Source organism: Orcinus orca, chromosome 2 (genome assembly GCF_937001465.1).
Source record: "Orcinus orca chromosome 2, mOrcOrc1.1, whole genome shotgun sequence".
Classification (NCBI taxonomy): Eukaryota; Metazoa; Chordata; class Mammalia; order Artiodactyla; family Delphinidae; genus Orcinus; species Orcinus orca.
In genome coordinates this window covers 86,907,890-86,927,544 of record NC_064560.1, presented here as the reverse complement: position 1 = coordinate 86,927,544, position 19,655 = coordinate 86,907,890, and the positions used below count along the sequence as shown (strand labels likewise).

Here is a 19,655-nt window from a genome sequence, read left to right as displayed (position 1 = left end):
GCTTCTCATTGCATTGGCTTCTCTTGTTGCAGAGCACGGGCTCTAGGCATGCGGACTTCAGTAGTTGTGGCTCACGGGCTCTAGAGCGCAGGCTCAGTAGTTGCAGTGCATGGGCTTAGTTGCTCCGTGGCATGTGGGATCTTCCCGGACCACGGCTCAAACCCGTGTCCCCTGCATTGGCAGGTGGATTCTTAACCACTGTGCTACCAGGGAAGCCCTTTTATACAGTTTTTAAAGGTTACACCCCATTTACAGTTATTACAAAAGATTGGCTATATTCCCTATGTTGTACAATACATCCTTGTAGCCTGTCCCAGTAGTTTGTACCTCCTGGCCCTATGTTGCCCCGACCCCACCGGTAACCACTATTTTGTTCTCTGTATCTGTGAGTCTGCTGCTGTTTTGTTATATTCACTAGTTTGTTGTATTTTTTTAGGTTCCACATATAAGTGATATCACACAGTATTTGTCTTTGATTTATTTCACTTAGCATAATGCCCTCCAAGTACATCCATGTGGTGCTAATGGCAAAATTGCCATTGCATATATATTACCACGTCTTCTTTATCCGTTCATCTGTTGATGGACACTTAGGTTGCTTCCATATCTTGGCAATTGCAGATAATGCTGCAGTTAATATTGAGGTGCATGTATCTTTTTGAATTAGCATTTTTGTGGGGTTTTTTTGTTTGTTTTTCCAGATAAATACCCAGTAATTGATGGGCTATAAGGTATCATTGTACTTTTAACAGTCAGAATTCCATTATAGAGGATCCAGTGCAGGTTAGATTACTTCTATAATTTACATTTTACCTTTATATTTCAGTTTGCATACACTGAATTTATACTTTTGGGTGTACAATTTCATGAGTTTTGACAAATGCCTAGAGAATGTAACTGCCACCACAGTGAACTTACAGAACAGTTCCATCATCACCCTCTAAAAAAACTCCTGTCTTCTACCCCATTTGGTCAACCCCTCCCCCATTAATCCCTGGCAACCAGGGGATTTGTACACCATCCCTGTAGTTTTGCCTTTTCTACCTTGTCATATGAATGGAATCACGCAATATATAGCCTTTTGAGTCTAGCTTCTTTCACTTAGAATTTGCATTTGAGATTCATACATGTTGTTGTGTATATCAGTAGTTCTTTATTACTGAGCAGTATTCCATCCAGTGGATGTACCACGATTTGTTTATCCATTCCCTAGTTGCAGAACATTTAGATTGTTCCCAGTTTTTGCCAGGTACAAATAAAGCTGTTATAAATATCCTCATACAGGTTTTTGGGTGACCATAAGTTTTTGTTTCACTTGGGTAAGTTCCTTATAGTGAGATTTTGGGGTTGTGCTAAGTATATGTTTATCTTTGTAAGAAATTTTTTTGTTGGCTGTATTATTTTGCATTCCCACCAGCAGTGTATGAGAGTTCCAGATGCACCACACACATTGCAGCACTTGGGATTGTCAGATTTCTCCCCCCACCCCAACATTCTAATTGGCATGTGGTGATAACATTGTGGCTTCAGTTTGTGTGTCCCAAATGACTAATGATGTTGAGCGTCCTTTCATGTGCTTCATGTCTCTGTATGGATTTTCTTTGGTGAAATGTCTGTTCGGATTTTTTGCCTGTTTTTATGTTATTTATTTAATTAAATTAATTAATTAATTTATTTATTTTTGCGGCACGCGGGCCTCTCACCGCTGTGGCCTCTCCTGCTGCGGAGCACAGGCTCCAGACGTGCAGGCTCAGTGGCCACGGCCCACGGGCCCAGCCGCTCCACGGCATGTGGGATCCTCCTGGACCGGGGCACGAACCCGTCACCCCCGTATCGGCAGGCGGACTCTCAACCACTGCGCCACCAGGGAAGCCCCTATTTTTTTTTTTAATAATAAAAATAAATATGGGAGTATGGTTTATTAAGCTGTGCCTTAGTGCAGGCGCTGGGGCTTGCCCATGGTGCTCTTAATGTACAGAGCCCGGACGATCTGCCGGTTTTTCTTGAGCAACAACACCAGGAAGTTGACGGCTAAGTGGATTTTGTACACAAGCTCATCATCTGTCATTTTTCACGTGGCCAACAGCCACTGCCAGACACAGCACCTTCTTCATCTGGAACTTGATCGTGGACTTCACTTCATCAACTTTGGCCACCATGTTCTCATTGTGGGTTAGCAAGGAAGGGAACTTGCCAGCCTTATTCAGGCCTGGGCCCAGGATTTGTGAGATGTGCTTGATCAGAGACTCTGAAGCCAAAAAGGCATCATACTTCTTGGCCAGCTTCTTGACCAGTTTCTTATTCTTAAGTTTCTTCAGGGCCTCGATGTCCATGTGCGGAATATCCACAGCCTTGGCCTCATCACGATGCCACTGGTCCCCCAGAACACATACAGAAAACTTGGGGTGGGGAGTGGACTTGAGCCTGAGGGTGCCTGAGAAGCACTTGTTCTTCTGAGGGTCATAGTTCTTCAGGCTGATCTGAAGCTCCACCATCTCCAAAAACTTCTGGTGCTTGCGCTGGTTCCCGTGCAGGACTTCCCGCACCGTCTCGTAGAGGGTGTCTTGCGCCGCGATAACTAGAAGAGAGCTTTGCTTATTTTTAGAATTGGGTTTTTGTTTTCTTGTTAGGCTTCAAGTGATTTTTGAAATATGTGTTCTAGGTACAAATTCATTGTCAGATGTGTGATTTGCAAATGTTTTCTCTCATCTGTGGCATGTCTTTCCCTTCTCTTAAATGTCTTTTTAATTTTGATGAATTCCAGTTTATCTGTTTTTCTTACAGATTGTACTTCTGGTATCTAAGAACTATTTGCCTAACTCAAGGTCACAAAGATTTTTCTCCCAGAAGTTTTATACTCATATGTTTTACATTTACGTCTGATCCATTACGAACTTTGTATGAAGTCTGAGGTATAGGTCAGAGTTGATTTAAAATATATCTGTATGGATGTAGATGGATAGATGTCTTAATTCTTCTAGTATTGTTTGCTGAAAAGATTTTTCCCCCCATTGAATTGTATTAGCACTGTCGTAAAAATCATTTTGCCATACTAGTATGAATCTATTTCTGGCTTCTCTGCTATTCCTTTGACCTGTGTATTTATTCTTTTGCCAGTACTATACCTTTGTAGTATGTTTTGAAGTCAGGTGGTATTCCTTTCAAAATTATTTTGGCTATTTTAGTTTTCTTGCTAACCCATAAGTTTTGGAAATATCTTGTTGGTTTCTACCCCAAAATCCCACTGGGGTTTTGATTGGTATTGAGTTGAATCTTATAGATCAGTTTGGGAAGAATTAATATTTTAACTACATTGAGTCTCCCAACCCATGAAGATGGCGTATCTCCAGTTATTTAGGTCTTTTAAAATTTCCTTCACTAGTGTTTTGCAGTTTTCAGCATATGTGTACTTTCACATAGTTTGTTAAATTTATACCTAAATACTTCACATTTTGGTGCTGTTGTAAATGGAACTTAAAATTTTTTTCGATTTCCATTTATTTGTTGCTAGTATGTAAAAAAAAAATACAGCTTTTTTTTTTTAACATCTTTATTGGGGTATAATTGCTTTACAATGGTGTGTTAGTTTCTGCTTTATAACAAAGTGAATCAGTTATACATATACATATGTTCCCATGTGTCTTCCCTCTTGCGTCTCCCTCCCTCCCTCCCACCCTCCCTATCCCACCCCTCCAGGCTGTCACAAAGCACCGAGCCAATATCCCTGTGCCATGCGGCTGCTTCCCACTAGCTATCTACCTTACTAAGTTTGTTAGTGTGTATATGTCCATGACTCTCTCTCGCCTTGTCACAGCTCACCCTTCCCCCTCCCCATATCCTCAAGTCCGTTCTCCAGTAGGTCTGCGTCTTTATTCCTGTCTTACCCCTAGGTTCTTCATGATATTTTTTTCCCTTAAATTCCATATATATGTGTTAGCATACGGTATTTGTCTTTTTCTTTCTGACTTACTTCACTCTGTATGACAGACTCTAGGTCTATCCATCTCATTACAAATAGCTCAATTTCGTTTCTTTTTAAGGCTGAGTAATATTCCATTGTATATATGTGCCACATCTTCATTATCCATTCATCCGATGATGGGCACTTAGGTTGTTTCCATCTCCGGGCTATTGTAAATAGAGCTGCAATGAACATTTTGGTACATGACTCTTTTTGAATTTTGGTTTTCTCGGGGTATATGCCCAGTAGTGGGATTGCTGGGTCATATGGTAATTCTATTTGTAGTTTTTTAAAGAACCTCCATACTGTTCTTCATAGTGGCTGAACCAATTCACATTCCCACCAGCAGTGCAAGAGTGTTCCCTTTTGTCCACACCCTCTCCAGCATTTATTGTTTCTATATTTTTTGATGATGGCCATTCTGACTGGTGTGAGATGATATCTCATTGTAGTTTTGATTTGCATTTCTCTAATGATTAATGATGTTGAGCATTCTTTCATGTGTTTGTTGGCAGTCTGTATATCTTCTTTGGAGAAATGTCTGTTTAGGTCTTCTGCCCATTTTTGGATTGGGTTGTTTGTTTTTTTGTTATTGAGCTGCATGAGCTGCTTGTAAATTTTGGAGATTAATCCTTTGTCAGTTGCTTCATTTGCAAATATTTTCTCCCATTCTGAGGGTTGTCTTTTGGTCTTGTTTATGGTTTCCTTTGCTGTGCAAAAGCTTTTAAGTTTCATTAGGTCCCATTTGTTTATTTTTGTAATACAGCTGTTTTTTAAAAAAATATTGGTCTGTAGATAACTGATAAGGACCTACTGTATAGCACAGGGAACTCTACTCGGTACTCTGTAATGACCTATATGGGATAAGAATCTAAAAAAGAGTGGATATATTTATATGTATAACTGCTTCACTTTGCTGTACACCTGAAACTAACACAACATGGTAAATCAACTATATTCCAATAAAATAAAAAAAATATATTGGTCTTATATTCTGGAACTTGCTGAACTCATTTATTCTAGGAACTTTTTTGTAGGTCCATGGAATTTTCTGCATAGATCATGTCATTTTTAACACGACAGTTGTAATTTTTCTATAATTTTTCTAATAGATTTTCTATTAGCTGTAGTTTTTCTAATAGATTTTCTGTAATTTAGCTGTAATTTTTCTAATAGATTACCAAATTAAGGAAATTCCCTTCTGTTCCTAATTTGCTGAGAGTTTTTATGAGTACCAGATGTCAAATTTTGTCAGATGCTTTTTTTGCATCCTACTGTTATGATCTTGTAGTTTTTATTTAGGCTGTTAATATGATTATATTTACTGATTTTTTTTTGAATGTTTAAGTAGCTTTGCAATACTGGGATAAACCCCACTTTGTTGTGGTGTAATTATCCTTCTTTTGATATATTGCTAGATTTGATTTCCTAATATTTTGTTGGGGAGTTTTACATCTTTGCTCATGTAGTAGTTTCTTATAATGTTTTTTGTCTGATTTTGATATCAGGGTGATGCTGGTCTTATAATAGGAATTGGGAAGTGTTTCCTCCTGTTTTCTGTAAGAGATTGTGTAGAATTGATATTTTTGGGTTCCTTAAACCAGGGGTCCCCAACCCCCAGGTCCGATACGGGTCCGCGGCCTGTTAGGAACCAGGTCTCACAGCAGGAGGTGAGTGGCAGGTAAGCATTACCACCTGAACCATCCATAAATTGTCTTCCACAAAACTGGTCCCTAGTGCCCAAAAGGTTGGGGACCGCTGTATTAAACGGTTAGTAGAATTTACCAGTGAAACTATTTGGGTCTTGAGTTTTCTTTGTGCAGAGATTTTAAATACTCATTCAGTTTGTTTAATAGATATAGGAATGTTCATATTATCCATTTCTTCTTCAGTGAATTTTAGTAGTTAGTGACTTTTAAGAAAATTGGTCTGTTTTATCTACGTTGTGAATTCCTGGTCATTTGGGTCTCTTTTCTCTTGGTTAGTCTTTGCTAGAGTTCTGTTGATCTTTAGTACTAGCTTTGGTTTCATTTATTTTCTCTTGGTTTTCTATCTTCAGTTTTATTGACTTCTCTTTGTATTATTTCTTCTGCTTGCTTTAGATATAGTTTGCTTTTTTTTTTAAAAAAAGCATTTATCTTTCTGCATTTCTTATGTAAGCATTTAGTACAATAAATTTCCTCCTAAACAGTGTTAGTTACATTTCACAAATTTTGATGTGTTGTATTTTCATTTTCTTCAGTTCAGGTTGTTTTCTAATTTTCTTCAAGACTTCCTTGTTGGCCCTTAGGTTATTTGATAGAAGATGGTTTATTTTCCGAATAGTCTGTCTACTTGTTAAATGGATTACTGAGAGAGGAGCATTGAAATCTCCAAGTATAATTGTGGATTTGTCTGTTTTTCTTTCATTTTAAACAGTTTTTGCTTTATTTATTATGAGGCTTTGTTGTTAAGTGCATGTTTTCTTAGTAACTTGACCTTTCCATTGTGAGGTTTTTTTTTTTATCACTGGTAAATTTTCTTGTTTTGAAGTTTACTTTGAGAAATATAGCCACTGCAGCTTTTGTTTGATTAGTGTTTTGCATGATACGTCTTTTTTCATCCTTTTACTTTTAGTCTCTATGTGTCATTATATTGGAAAATGGGTTGTTATAAACAACATATAGTTTTGCCTTAAAAGAAAACTAAGCTCTCTGTCTCTTATTTAGCAGCATAAAGATTTCTTTTTTAAAAATTAAGGTATAATTGACATATGACATCAGTTTCAGGTATACAGCGTAATAATTTTGTATAGTTATCTGTCTTTTAAGTGGGTTTTTTCCCTTCACTTTTTATATTTAATGTAATTATTGATGGTTGAATTTTGGTCTTTTAAATTATTTTTCTCTTTGGTCCTCCTTTTCTGCTTTCTTTTGGATTGGATTTTGAAAATATTCCACTTCATGTATCTATTGGTGTTTTTTTTTTCCCCCCAAGAATGGCTTATTATTAGAAATTATGTTAACATAATTTATCTCATTAATAGGTTTAAAAAAGATCAACAATGTGATCATTTCCTTTGATATTGTAACAGCATTTGATAAAGGTCAACATCTGTTTCTGATTTTTAAGGTCTTAATTAAATGAAAATAGGTGGATATTTCATTGGACTTTTAATACATACATATACTTTAAACCAAAAGCTAGTATCACACAAAATGATCAATCTCTATTGGTGTTTTTAACCATCTCTCTTTTTTTTTCAGTGGTTGCTCTAAGGATTATAATATAAATATTTCACTCTTCACAGTCTACTTAAAGTTGATACTTTACCACTCCAAGTGAAACATAGAAACCTTATAGCTATATAGATGACCTTTCTATCAGTCCCTTTATACTGTCGTTGTCATATGTGTTACATCTAACCCTTCACCTTACCATGACATGTTATAATTTTTGGTTTCAACAGTTTTGTATATATTTCAGAAACATAAGAGAAGAATAGTCTATGATATTTACTCATTTACCATTTCTGTTGCTCTTCCTTGTTTCTTGAAATTCCAGGTTACCCTCTGGTACCATTTGCTTTCTGTCTGAAGAACTTCTTTTAGCATTTCCTTTAGAGCAGGTCTGCTGGCAATGAGTTCTCTTGGTTTTCTTTTGTCTGAGAGTATCCTTGTCTTCATTCCTGAACTATACTTTGAGTATAGAAGTCTAGGCTGATAGCTTTTGATATTATCCCACAGGGCCCTGAGACTTCTTATTTATATATATATATATATATATGTATATATATATATACATATATATATATATACACACACACGCACACGCACACGCACACGCACACACACAAACACACACACACAGTTGTTACTGACATACCTTTAAGTTCACTGACTACTGTCATCTCCTTTCTGCTGTTGAGCCCATCGAGTGATCTTAGGGTTTTTTAGTTCTAAAATTTTCCATTTGGTTCTTTTTTATAATTTGAGCTTCTTTCCTAAGAATTTCTTTCATTCATTTTAAGGTGTTCACCCTTACCCAATGTATCATGTTTTTAACAGCTGCTTTAAAAGTCTTTGTCTGATAATTCTAATATCTGGGTCATCTTGGGGTCAGAATCAAATAATTGTCTTCTCTGTTGATAATTGATCAGATTTTTGTTGTTCTTGCTTTGGTAATTTCGGATTCTGTCCTGGATGTTTGGAATGTTGTGTGAGATTCTGCGTCCTCTTAAAATCCTTTAGAGAGTGGTGAGGATCTTTTGTTTTAGTAAATAAGTCAACCCAGTTAGGTTCTACCTGAAAGTTCTTTCTCATTTTTTGTACAGATTTGGTTCCATTATCTGTTCAGTTTTCAAAGTCTTTGCTATATTGAGTTTGCCCCTCCCATTCCCACTTAGGTTGATCTAGGATTTGGGCAGTGGTTTATATCATAGTTCTGGTTCTGGTTCTGGAAGCCTCTCCTATTCTTTGGCTGTGTTCCACACATGTATAGCTTACATGTGAGCCCAGGACTTGGTTCATACACAGAATTAGGAATCTACTTCTCCATCTCTCCTTTCAGTGATTTCCTCTACACTCTTATCTCCCAGTGGCCCTTTCCTTCATTCCTCTAGCCAGATGCACGGAGTTCTCTCAGTTTTAGTTTCCTGCCTGTCATACCTTGAGGTGAAGTGGCAAGAGAAAAAAGAAAAGAAAATAATAGGGATTCTCCCACACTCTTTTTTTTTTTCACACCGGGGTTCGTCTTCCTGGTTCCTGTGTTCAGAGCAGTCTGTTTTCTCTTGTGGTTTTCTGTGGTCTGCAGTAGTGTAGTTTCATGGCTGGGACTGGCCTCAGGGCAGGGCTGGGAGAAAGAAACAAGGGAAAAAGGAAAAAAGTATTCTCTCCACCTCCAGGAGCCTTTTGCCTTAGTCCTCTGGCCAAGAAGACGCACTTGTTTCAGCTTTTGCTGATTGTGCCTACTATACAGTATGCCTATTTGGCCTACCCTTGTGTCAAAGCCAGGAAATAAAGGAGAAAAAACAAACCGATACTCACCATCATCTTATTTGTTGTTTTTCACTGCTCTCCCCAATCTGCCTGCTGTTATTTAATGTTCAGAGTACTCTGTTAGTTGTATTTTGTATTTTGTCCAGAGTTTTTAGTTGTAATTGTGGGAGAGAGTTGTGTTTATTACTCCATCTTGGTCAGGACCAGAAGACAGATTGTTCTGTTTTTAAATAAAAATAAACATTATTGGTATGACTAAAGGTACCCATTTTTAAGTGTATAGTTTGAGTTTTGATAAATGTATTCCCTCATATAACCAGCCATCACATTCAAGAAGTAGAACATTTTTCAGTCTCTCAGAAAGCTCACTTGTGCCTCTTAGCTTTCTGCCATCCTCTCTTCATCCTGCCCTGAATTACCCTTTGGTGGAGGATATAAAGGATATTTAGACATATGACTAGTAGTTAAATGAACTCTTTAATATTCCTTTGGATTGTCCTATATAGAATAAACGAAGGAATATTAGATCCAGATTGTCCTAGGTGAGAATTCACAACTATTCCACTTAAAATATCAGCTTTAAAATATTTATTTATTTATTTATTTAATTTATTTTGGCTGCAGTGGGTTTTAGTTGTGGCATGCGGGATCTTCGTTGGCCACATGTGTGATATTTAGTTGCGGCATGTGAACTCGCAGTTGCAGCATGCATGTGGGATCTAGTTCCCTGACCAGGGACTCAAATCCAGGCCCCCTGCATTGGGAGAGCAGAGTCTTACCCACTGGACCACCAGGGAAGTCCCCACAACTGTTCCACTAAATTAGCTGCATGATATTGGGTAGTTTTTGTAACCTTTTGGAGCCTAGTCATAGTTTTCTCATATTTAAAATGGGAGGTAAGTATATTTACCTTACAGAGTGCTTTGAGAGTTAAACGAGATGTTTAAAATACCTTGTACAGGGTCTGGAATACAGTAGATGCACAATAAATGTCATTCCCCCATCACCTTTCCATTTATGTGCAATGCACGTAAATGACTTGAGCCAGCTGCATTAAGATAGTGACCCAAATATATTTATTTAGTATTGTGAAACAGCCTCTGACCTATAGTGTAGAGCCCTGGCAGAATGTAGATATTCCGGCATCATCATGTGGTTTAGCCAGATTTTCCAGTAATGTCCTATTGGGAAAAACTTTTGAGCCTGTACCTCCAATACATTATTAAACACATTACACCTACAGAGAAAATTTTAAACAGCTAAAATCAGAAAAATTGTCATGTTTTCTTCATCCTGAGGGATGAGTAGTCTAATGTTCTGAATCCCTTTGGTGATGAGCACTTTTGGGGGTGGAACCTAGGAATCTGTTTTTTTTGTTTTGTTTTTTTTTTTTTTTTTTTTTAGGAATCTGTTTTAAACAGAAGATTCCATAGTAATTTTTGAAGGACGAATAACAGGTTTGGAAACCTCTGGATCAGACCAGTTTTAATTAATTAATTTTTAATCTTTTGGCTGCTGCCATTCGGCATGTGGGATCTTAGTTCCCCAAACAGGGATTGAACCCACGCCTCCTGCATTGGCAGCACAGAGTCTTAATCACTGTACCACCAGGGAAGTCCCGAGACCGATTTTTGAACTCAGACACAGAAAAGGTATTTAGCAATATTAAGTCAAAGAGGGCATTTCCCCTCCTCTCCCTTTTTTCTCTTTGCAAGTTGAGAATTAACAATTCCTGAAACATTTTCCCCCAAGTGTGCTGTCTAGTGGCAGAGATTATATCATGCATTGGATGCCGCAAAGTTATATTTGCAAAATCCCAGTGGATACGACTAGACTTAATTTTCCCAATTAATAGGATTATTGCCCTTATTTTACATATGACTAAATGAATAACTATTTCAATTGTAGGCAAATCCTATTGTAAAAACCTGTTGTATCATATTTCTGGACACTTGACAATGTCTATATTCTGTACAAATATTACAACTTAGGATCAGCTAATAGGTTCCTTTTCACATATTAATTCTTCTAGATTGGGAGTGTCTTTCTCAAGTGTTAAAGGAGGATTCTTAAGGGAGTCTGGGTTCAAGAAGTAAGGAATACCTGGATGGATTAGCAAAATGTGCCTGGAGTGGAGGGTTGGGACTTATAATGTCTGCATCTTCGACTTTTTTGCCAAAGGGGAAGTGGATGTATGTGACTTTTTCTGTGAAAAATGGTATTATTGAGAATAATTGATAGGGATTTCTTTCATGACATTTTTATACAGGATTACTTTTTAACTAAATCAGTAGTTAACTAATACTGTTGTCTAACTATGGTGAAATAAAAGTAGTTTATATACGGAGGCCTTTTTTATAATGTTATTTGATGTAATAAAGTCATACATGAAGTACAAATAAGCAGACTCAGGTTTGACTTTCACTTCTGACATTGTAACTAGCTCTAGTATCTTTGAATGAGTTGGATTTCATCCATCTCTTAGTCCCTGTTGCCTTTTTTTTTTTTTTTTAAATTTATTTTTGGCTGCATTGGGTCTTCGTTGCTGTGCGTGGGTTTTCTCTACTTGCGGCGAGCGGGGGCTACTCTTCGTTGTGGTACGCAGGCTTCTCATTGCGGTGGCTTCTCTTGTTGCGGAGCACAGGCTCTAGGTGCGCGGACTTCTGTAGTTGTGGCACGTGGGCTCAGTAGTTGTGGCACACGGGCTTAGTTGCTCCGCGGCATGTGGGATCTTGCTGGACCAGGGCTCAAACCTGTGTCCCCTGCATTGGCAGGCAGATTCTTAAACACTGGGCCAGCAGGGAAGCCCCCCATTGCCTTTATTCTTTTTTTTTTTTTTTTTTTTTGCGGTACGTGGGCCTCTCACTGCTGTGGCCTCTCCTGTTGCGGAGCACAGGCTCCGGACGGGCAGGCTCAGTGGCCATGGCTCATGGGCCCAGCCGCTCCGCGGCATGTGGGATCTTCCCGGACCGGGGCACGAACCTGTGTCCCCTGCGTCAGCAGGCGGACTCTCAACAACTGCACCACCAGGGAAGGCACCCCCACCATTGCCTTTTAAAAAAATTAATTTTTATTTATTTTATTTTTGGGGGCATTGGATCTTTGTGCTGCACGCAGGCTTTCTCTACTTGCGGCGAGCAGGAGCTACTCTTCGTCGCGTTGCCCAGGCTTCTCATTGCAGTGGCTTGTCTTGCCTGGAGCACGGGCTCTAGGCGCGCGGGCTTCAGTAGTTGTGGCACATGGGCTCAGTAGTTGTGGCTCGCGGGCTCTAGAGTGTAGGCTCAGTAGTTGTGGCGCACAGGTTTAGTTGCTCCTTGGTATGTGGGATCTTCCTGGACCAGGGCTCGAACCCATGTTCCCTGCATTGGCAGGCGGATTCTTAACCACTGCGCCACCAGGGAAGTCCCCAGCCGAGGGCCTCCCCACCCCATTGCCTTTTTTTTTTTTTCTTGGATCTTTCATTTTTATTTTTTTTAACATCTTTATTGGCCCATTGCCTTTTGAGTTAAAATTCTGCTCACTAGTTTCAAGGGAAATGGAAGTATTTGTGACATCATTGAATGATAAGGCAGTCAACTTTGGGCTTATTTCATGGTGGTAGCCTTTCCTTCTAGAAACGAAATAGCAACTGAAGATTATATTCTATAAATTATTTCATAGTACAGATATTTTGTTGTTTTCATTAAATATGTCTGAAGGACCTTCTGAATTAAAAATGGTTTGGATTCATTTGAACTATTCATTACGTAAAATTTTAGAAATTTTATTGATTTACAGTGTGCCGATGCGGCAGTCTGTTAAATCTAAATGCAAAAAGGTTCACTTTAATTAGCGCTTAATTATACAGTAGTTTTTCATTTCATTTTTTCTTGGCTTATTTTGAATTCTACTTTAGACTCCCATAGAAACCTGACATATTAGTGTGACAAACTATTTTTAAATAGTCTTGATCTTATAATTAAAACTTTGTATTTTCCTTAAGATTTAATTTTATTTATTTTTTGTACAGCAGGTCTTATTAGTTATCTGTTTTATACATATTAGTGTATATGTGTCAATCCCAATCTCCCAATTCATCCCCCCACACACACCTTTCCCCCCTTGGTGTCCTCCATAAACAGTTTGTATTTTCTTAGGGGAATAAAGAAATATCTTAGGAAAGGAAATTTGGGTGGGGTGTTGTAGAACTTTAAATTCAACCTAAAAATTCACTAAATGTCAGTGAAGTGCTATTACCTTAAAATGACTTTTTTTCCCCCTTCTTTAGAATCCAGCAACTATCACAAGAATACTCCTTAGCCACTTCAATTGGGATAAAGAGAAGCTAATGGAAAGGTAAGGAACTATATTGTCAGCTTTATACTTAGAAGTAACACAGAGAGCCTGTTGAACTGAATTTATGAGACACAAGTAAGTATGTGAACAAACCAGTGTACAAGTGGTATTTGCTTTAATGTATTCCCCATCTGTAAGTTTTGCAATAAACTTAGTGTTAAGGGAGCTCAGGCTTAATATTTCTCCTTTTATTTTGGAGGTGAGGTGTGGGGGCTCTGCTTCTGTGTCTTCTAAAATGTATCCTCTTGAGTACTGAGAACTAAAAATACGTAAAGGGCTTGATATATTCGTGGAGCACACGAATAAGATCTTCCTTTAATTACTTAAAACCTTCATGCCCATAAACCTTTAAATCTACCTTAGGTGTAATAATGACATTTCTTCAGTAAAAACAAAGAAGTTACTCAGGGTATCCTTGCCACCAAAACAGCTGTTTGGACTGACTGGTTTGTTCTCTGGTTTCTGTGCAGGATTAAATTCCATTGGGTATTTTCTCTCTGGAAATGTTTCTGGTTCCAAAAGGGAAGAAATTACTGGGACTGGAGAATGATAATAATAGTGCCATTCTTTATCTTTTTCTCTTCCTTAAATTGGAAATTTGGGGCACTTTGTGGTAGGGTGAGAGCCTTTATTCTATCAGCCTTATTCTCTCAGTCTAAAATTAGCAATTTTAATTTTAAAATTACAACTAGTTTTTGTTATGAACTGAGAACCCAAATATGAGAAGTAAATGGAAAATATTTCCCATTTGATTTTTAAAATCAAAAGCACTCTGCAAAACAGATATTAAATAATACCAAGAATATTACCCAGTTTCTCACATCTTGCACCCCAGCTACAATTTAATAGTAACAACAATAATTCTTAATTATTGAGTCCTCTGTGCCAGGCATTATTTAATTTTATCCAGGTGATAGCTTTATGGAGCTACAAATTATCCCCACTTAATTGATATGGAGATTAAGAGCTTGATGTATTTATCTCAGTTTTTGTAACGCAAGGAGTTAGCACTCAAACTCAGGTTTGTTGGACTCCAAAGCTTATGTTCTTAAACACATACTATACAGCTTTCCCAAGGTTCATGAAGAATAAAATCCTTGACTAGTGTGATTTTTCTTTTTTTTCTTTTTCCCGTGGAGCTGACCGCCTTTTTTGAAGTCAGTGGTATTTCTTAATTTTGCTCATATTTATTTTCACACTTACTTTGTGACACAAGAAAGTTTAGGAAAAAAGTAGTTTTCATTGTTTACATCTGATACTCTTCTACTGAACTAGACTTATTTACAGTTTGTTTCTTATTAATATATCTCTCCAAAGACATTCTCAAGTTTGTCCTACAACACTGTTGACACTGCTGAAAGCATTTTTCAATTAACTATTGTAGAACTTAAGTGTGATGAGTATGAATTGAAAATTAGGCAGCTTCTGGGAACTTCTAATGTGTATGAACTTTTCAGTTTCTCCTTGTAATTTCAGTTTCTGTTTTAAAATCTTCTGGAGATATGTTATTGGGTACTTGTAAATTTTTAAATAGTGTTTTTAAATCATTATGCAATATCTTTTTGTGTCATTTAATGAGTTTCACATTACTATATCCTATGTTGTCTGATAGTAGCACTGCTACACTTTATTTCATAATTACTAATATGTTTATATTTCACTACTGATTTACCTTAATTTGTGCTTTATATTTACCGTGTTTTCTGTTTGGTTAGTTTCTTGGCTACTTTCTTGGTTTGATCAAGTTTTCTTTCCCTTTTTCCCCCCGTTATAATTTCAAAGTTATATATTTTATTTTAGCTTTTCTAGGGGTCACCCTTACAATTTGTATATGCATAGTTATATGTATATGCAAAGTTTATAACAATATTTAGTCACACTGTTTGTATCCATGCCCTGCATAAGACAAAAACTGTAGCATACTTTTCTTCTCTATCGTCCGTTCTTTCCCTCTCAGTTGGATAAGTTGATAATATTTGAATTTTTCATTTCATGTTAAGCATTTTTACTATCAATGTATTTAACTTCTGTTTTTTTTTTTGGCTAATTTGTTTCTTGCACCCTACTGTTTTCTCCAGATGTACTTTTTTTCCTTCTAGAATAATACATCCTTTAGTCATTTAAGTCAGGTTTCATATGTGATCAGTTTTTGAGTGCTGTAAGAGAAATCCTTAATATTCTGAAATTTTGGAGTAGGTTTTGAAAACATAGCTAGTTGGGCACTTTAAGTATGAGGACTCATGTTTGTGGTTTGGGAAATTCTTATCTGTTATTTCTTTAATATTATCTTTTCTCCATTCTCTTGGTGCTTTCTAGAATTCCTGTTGGTTACATGTTGAAACTTCTGGATTTTTTTCACCTTTTTTCAAAATGCTTCTTCTGTACTTGTCTTTCTACTTTGGTCTGTGAAAGTTCCTCAGGTTTACCTTTAATTCACTAACTTGCTTTTCTTTCTGCCTCCATTCTGCTATTTAGCCATCTTGAATTGTTTATTTCAACCGTATCCAACATACTCATTTTATTCGTTTTGTGGATGCTGTCTCGACATATAACTGTTACACTAGAGTTTTCTTCTAGACTGTTTATCAATAAATAAACATAGAGAGGATTTAAAATATGAATTGGTATTTGGTGTACTGTTCAGAGTATATTATTTTCAAATTGATCACATTCTGGGCTATAATAAATTCCAAGAAAAATTGATATGTGTTCTATTTTCACTCTTGCAAAAAACTCTTAGAATCCCAAAATGAAATTATTAAAATAATTAGAACTAAATAATGAGAGGACAAATGTGGGATGTAGCTGAAGAGATACAGGGAGATTTACAGTCTTAGTATCTATAAGAAAAAAGATAAATAGGTAGAAAACAAAGTGAGGCTTTGAAACAGGAAGGTTAGAAAAATAAACCCAAAGAGAGTAGAATAGGTATTTAAAATGAAAGCAACATTAATGAATTAGAGAACAAAAATAAATAAAGCAGAAAGATGGCTCTTTGAAATGGATTTTTAAAAAGGGAAATATCAAGAGAATGAGAAAACAAGCCACAGACAGGGAGAAAATATTTGCAAAAGATATCTGTTAGCCAATATATACAAAGAATTCTTGGAACTCAACAGTAAGAAAAAGAACCAATTTTAAAATGAGCAAAAATCTTAATAGATACCTCACTAAAGAAGATACACAGATGTCAAATAAGCGTATGAAGATATATTTAACATCATACATCATCATTAGGGCACTGCTAATTAAAATGAAACTGCTAGTTAAAATTACCACTACACACCTATTAGAATAGCCAAAATCCAAAACACAGGGACTTCATTGGCAGTCCAGTGGTTAAGACTCCGAGCTTCCACTGCAGGGGCCATGGGTTTGATCCCCGGTTGGGGAACTAAGATCCTACATGCTGCGCAGTGTGGCCAAGGGAGAAAAAAAAATTTCAAAACACACCACCAAATACTGATGAGGATGTGGAGCAACAGGAACTCTCACTCATTGCTGGTGGGACTGCAAAATGGTGCAGCCACTTTGCTTCCAATTTGGCAGTTTCTTACCATACAGTCCAGTCACGCATTTTGGTATTTACCCAAATGAGTTGAAAGCTTAAGCCCACCAAGACCTGCACATGGATATTCATAGCATCTTTAGTCATAATTGCTAAAACTTGGAAACAGTCAAGATGTCCTTCAGTAGGTGAATGGGTGAATAAACTGTGGCACATCCAGACAATGGAATGTAATTCATTGCTAAAAACAAATGAGCTATCAAGCCATGAAAAGACATGGAAGAACCTTAAATGCATATTACTAAGTGGAAGCAGCCAATCTAAAAAGGTTGCATACTGTATGATTCCAACTATATGGCATTCTGGAAAAGGCAAAATTATGGAAATAATGAAAAGATCGTGGTTAGAGGGAGGGAAGGATGAGTATGTGGATCAAAAGGGATTTTTAGGGCAGTGAAAGTGTTCTGTATGAAACTGTTATGATGGGTATATGTCACTATACATTTGTCTAAACCCATAGAATGTACACCCCCAAAACTGACCCCTAATGTAAATAAACTATGGACTTGGGTGATAATGATGTGTCAGTGTAGGTTCATTGATTGCATCAAATATACCACTCTTATGTGAGGTGTTGATGGTGGAGGAGGTTGTGTTGTGTGTGTGTGAGTGGCGGTGGGGTATATGGGTAACCTCTGTAATTTCTGCTTAGTTTTGGTTTGAGCTTGAAACTGCCATTAAAAAAGTAGGACTTCCCTGGTGGCGCAGTGGTTAAGAATCCGCCTGCCAATGCAGGGGACACGGGTTTGAGCCCTAGTCCAGGAAGATCTCACATGCCTAGGAGCAGCTAAGCCCGTGCGCCGCAACTACTGAGCCTGCACTCTAGATCCCGCGTGCCACAACTACTGAAGCCCACACACCTAGAGCCCGTTCTCCACAACAAGAGAAGCCACCACAATGAGAAGTCCGCGCACCGCAACGAAGAGTAGCCCCCGCTCGCTGCAACTAGAGAAAGCCCATGTGTAGCAACGAAGACCCAACGCAGCCATAAATAAATGAATGAATGGATGAATGAATGAATAAATAAATGTAAAGTCTGTTTTGAAAAAAGGGAGGTAAATAAACCATTGGCAAATGTGATTCGGTAGGAGGAAAAGTCACAAATAAACAATATTGGCAATAATGCATAATTATGGTTAGGAAAAATATTTCAAAATTTTAAATTAATACTGTGTATACCACTTTTACCATTAAGTTTGAAAGCTTAGAAATGGAAATTACCGCTCCCCCCCCCCCAAAAAAAATACAAAAACAACTGTGGAAAAATGTAATAAATATACTAAAAGATCCCTCTCCTTCCCCCAAAAGCACTAGATGATTTTATGGGCAAGTTCTGTCTTAATAAACCTTTAAGGAACTGCTAGTTTTTCTAGTTCTGAAAAACTATTTCAGAACATAGAAAAAGATAGGACATCATTAATTCATGTTAGCCAAATCAGAATAACCCTGGTTACAAAATTTGACAAAGACAGCATAAGAAAACCATCTTCATTATGAACATACCTTTTGAATTCATGGATAAAATAATTGAATTGAAAGAATTAATGGTCTAGTAGGATTTCTCCTAGGAATGCAAGAATGGGTCACCATTGGAGAAAAGATTTGTCTATAACATTTACTACTTTTAACAGGGTAATGAAGAGAAACCAAAAGGTAATTATAATGAATGCCAGCAATGTATTTAATAATATTGTGCATTTACCCCTGTGTTAGAAAAACTTTTTTGCAAACTAAAAAGATAATTTCTTAGCTTAATAAAGGGTATCAACTAATAATCTACAGCAAAATTATATTTAATTTTGAAACGTTAGTTACTGGCTGTCACCACCATTTAAATAAATGTATTGGAAGTTCTGATAAATAAAGTAAAATATGGAAAATTAAATAAGTGACATGAAGATTGTTTTGGGGATAGGAGGATTATGGATTTTTTAAAAGATTCTTTATGCTTTTTTGTATTCTGTGAATTTTCCTCAATAATCACAGAAGAACTTTATAATTTTTAATGAAAACACTTTCTTTTTAAAAAAGGAAGAGAAATTCTATATAGACAATATAATCAATACCTAGGAGACACAAGAGAATCAATTGATAAACTATTAAAGTGGCTGTACATTAGAATCACCTGAGAATTTTTTTAAGTGCCAATGCCTAGGCCCCTTTCCATTCCTCCCTCTCCCCTCACCCCTCTCCCCTCACCCCATTAATACCCTTGGAAAATGAAAAGAAGTATGGAATGTAAGGAGGTTTAGCCTCGGTGACACTGTGCGCCTCCCAATTCGTGAGTATAAAAATGAAGGTATGATGATCTTGTAATTATTTAGGATCCCAGGAATTACAAAGTTAGACAATATGTCCAATAAATTTTGTTACATAACATTAAAAAAAGATCTTGCTTCCCAGTGGGTAACACAGAATGTATTCAAGTGTTATTTCGATTCATTTGACATACTTAAAGATGATTCTTAGTCAAAATTGTGAAGTGTAATTGTAAATTTAGTCTGCTCTGCTCTTCTTTCTTATTTCCATATACTAGGCATACAAATGTTTCTTTTATTTTATTCATTAGTGAGCCATAGTCCCAGCCCTGGAGGGAGGAATTCATGGTCCAGTGAGGGCAATAAAAGTATAAATAGATTCTTGCCAATAATTCTTCTTACTTGCCCCCCGGCCTTCTAGTCTACAGTTTAAACAGATCTGTCCTGATCCTAAAACCGAGTGATTTATTCTTTTTAAAAATACGTTTTGGTGCAGGTGGGGAGGGGCCATTTTAACTTTTTGGTCTCTTGCCTCTAGTAGCCGTTTTCCAGATCTT

The 19,655-nt window shown here is 37.0% G+C and overlaps 1 protein-coding gene and 1 pseudogene across 2 annotated transcripts in view; one reads left to right on the top strand and one right to left on the bottom strand.

Moving 5' to 3' along the window:
- ARIH1 (ariadne RBR E3 ubiquitin protein ligase 1) overlaps positions 1-19,655 on the top strand; it is a 125,001-nt gene that overhangs the window by 33,037 nt on the left and 72,309 nt on the right. For both annotated transcript variants that reach the window (XM_004276271.3, XM_033440018.2), the window contains exon 2: positions 13,205-13,272. In XM_004276271.3, coding sequence (XP_004276319.1) covers positions 13,205-13,272 — 68 coding nt within the window. The remainder of the gene's footprint in view (positions 1-13,204; positions 13,273-19,655) is intronic.
- LOC101278179 (60S ribosomal protein L10a-like) lies at positions 1,907-7,850 on the bottom strand (annotated as a pseudogene).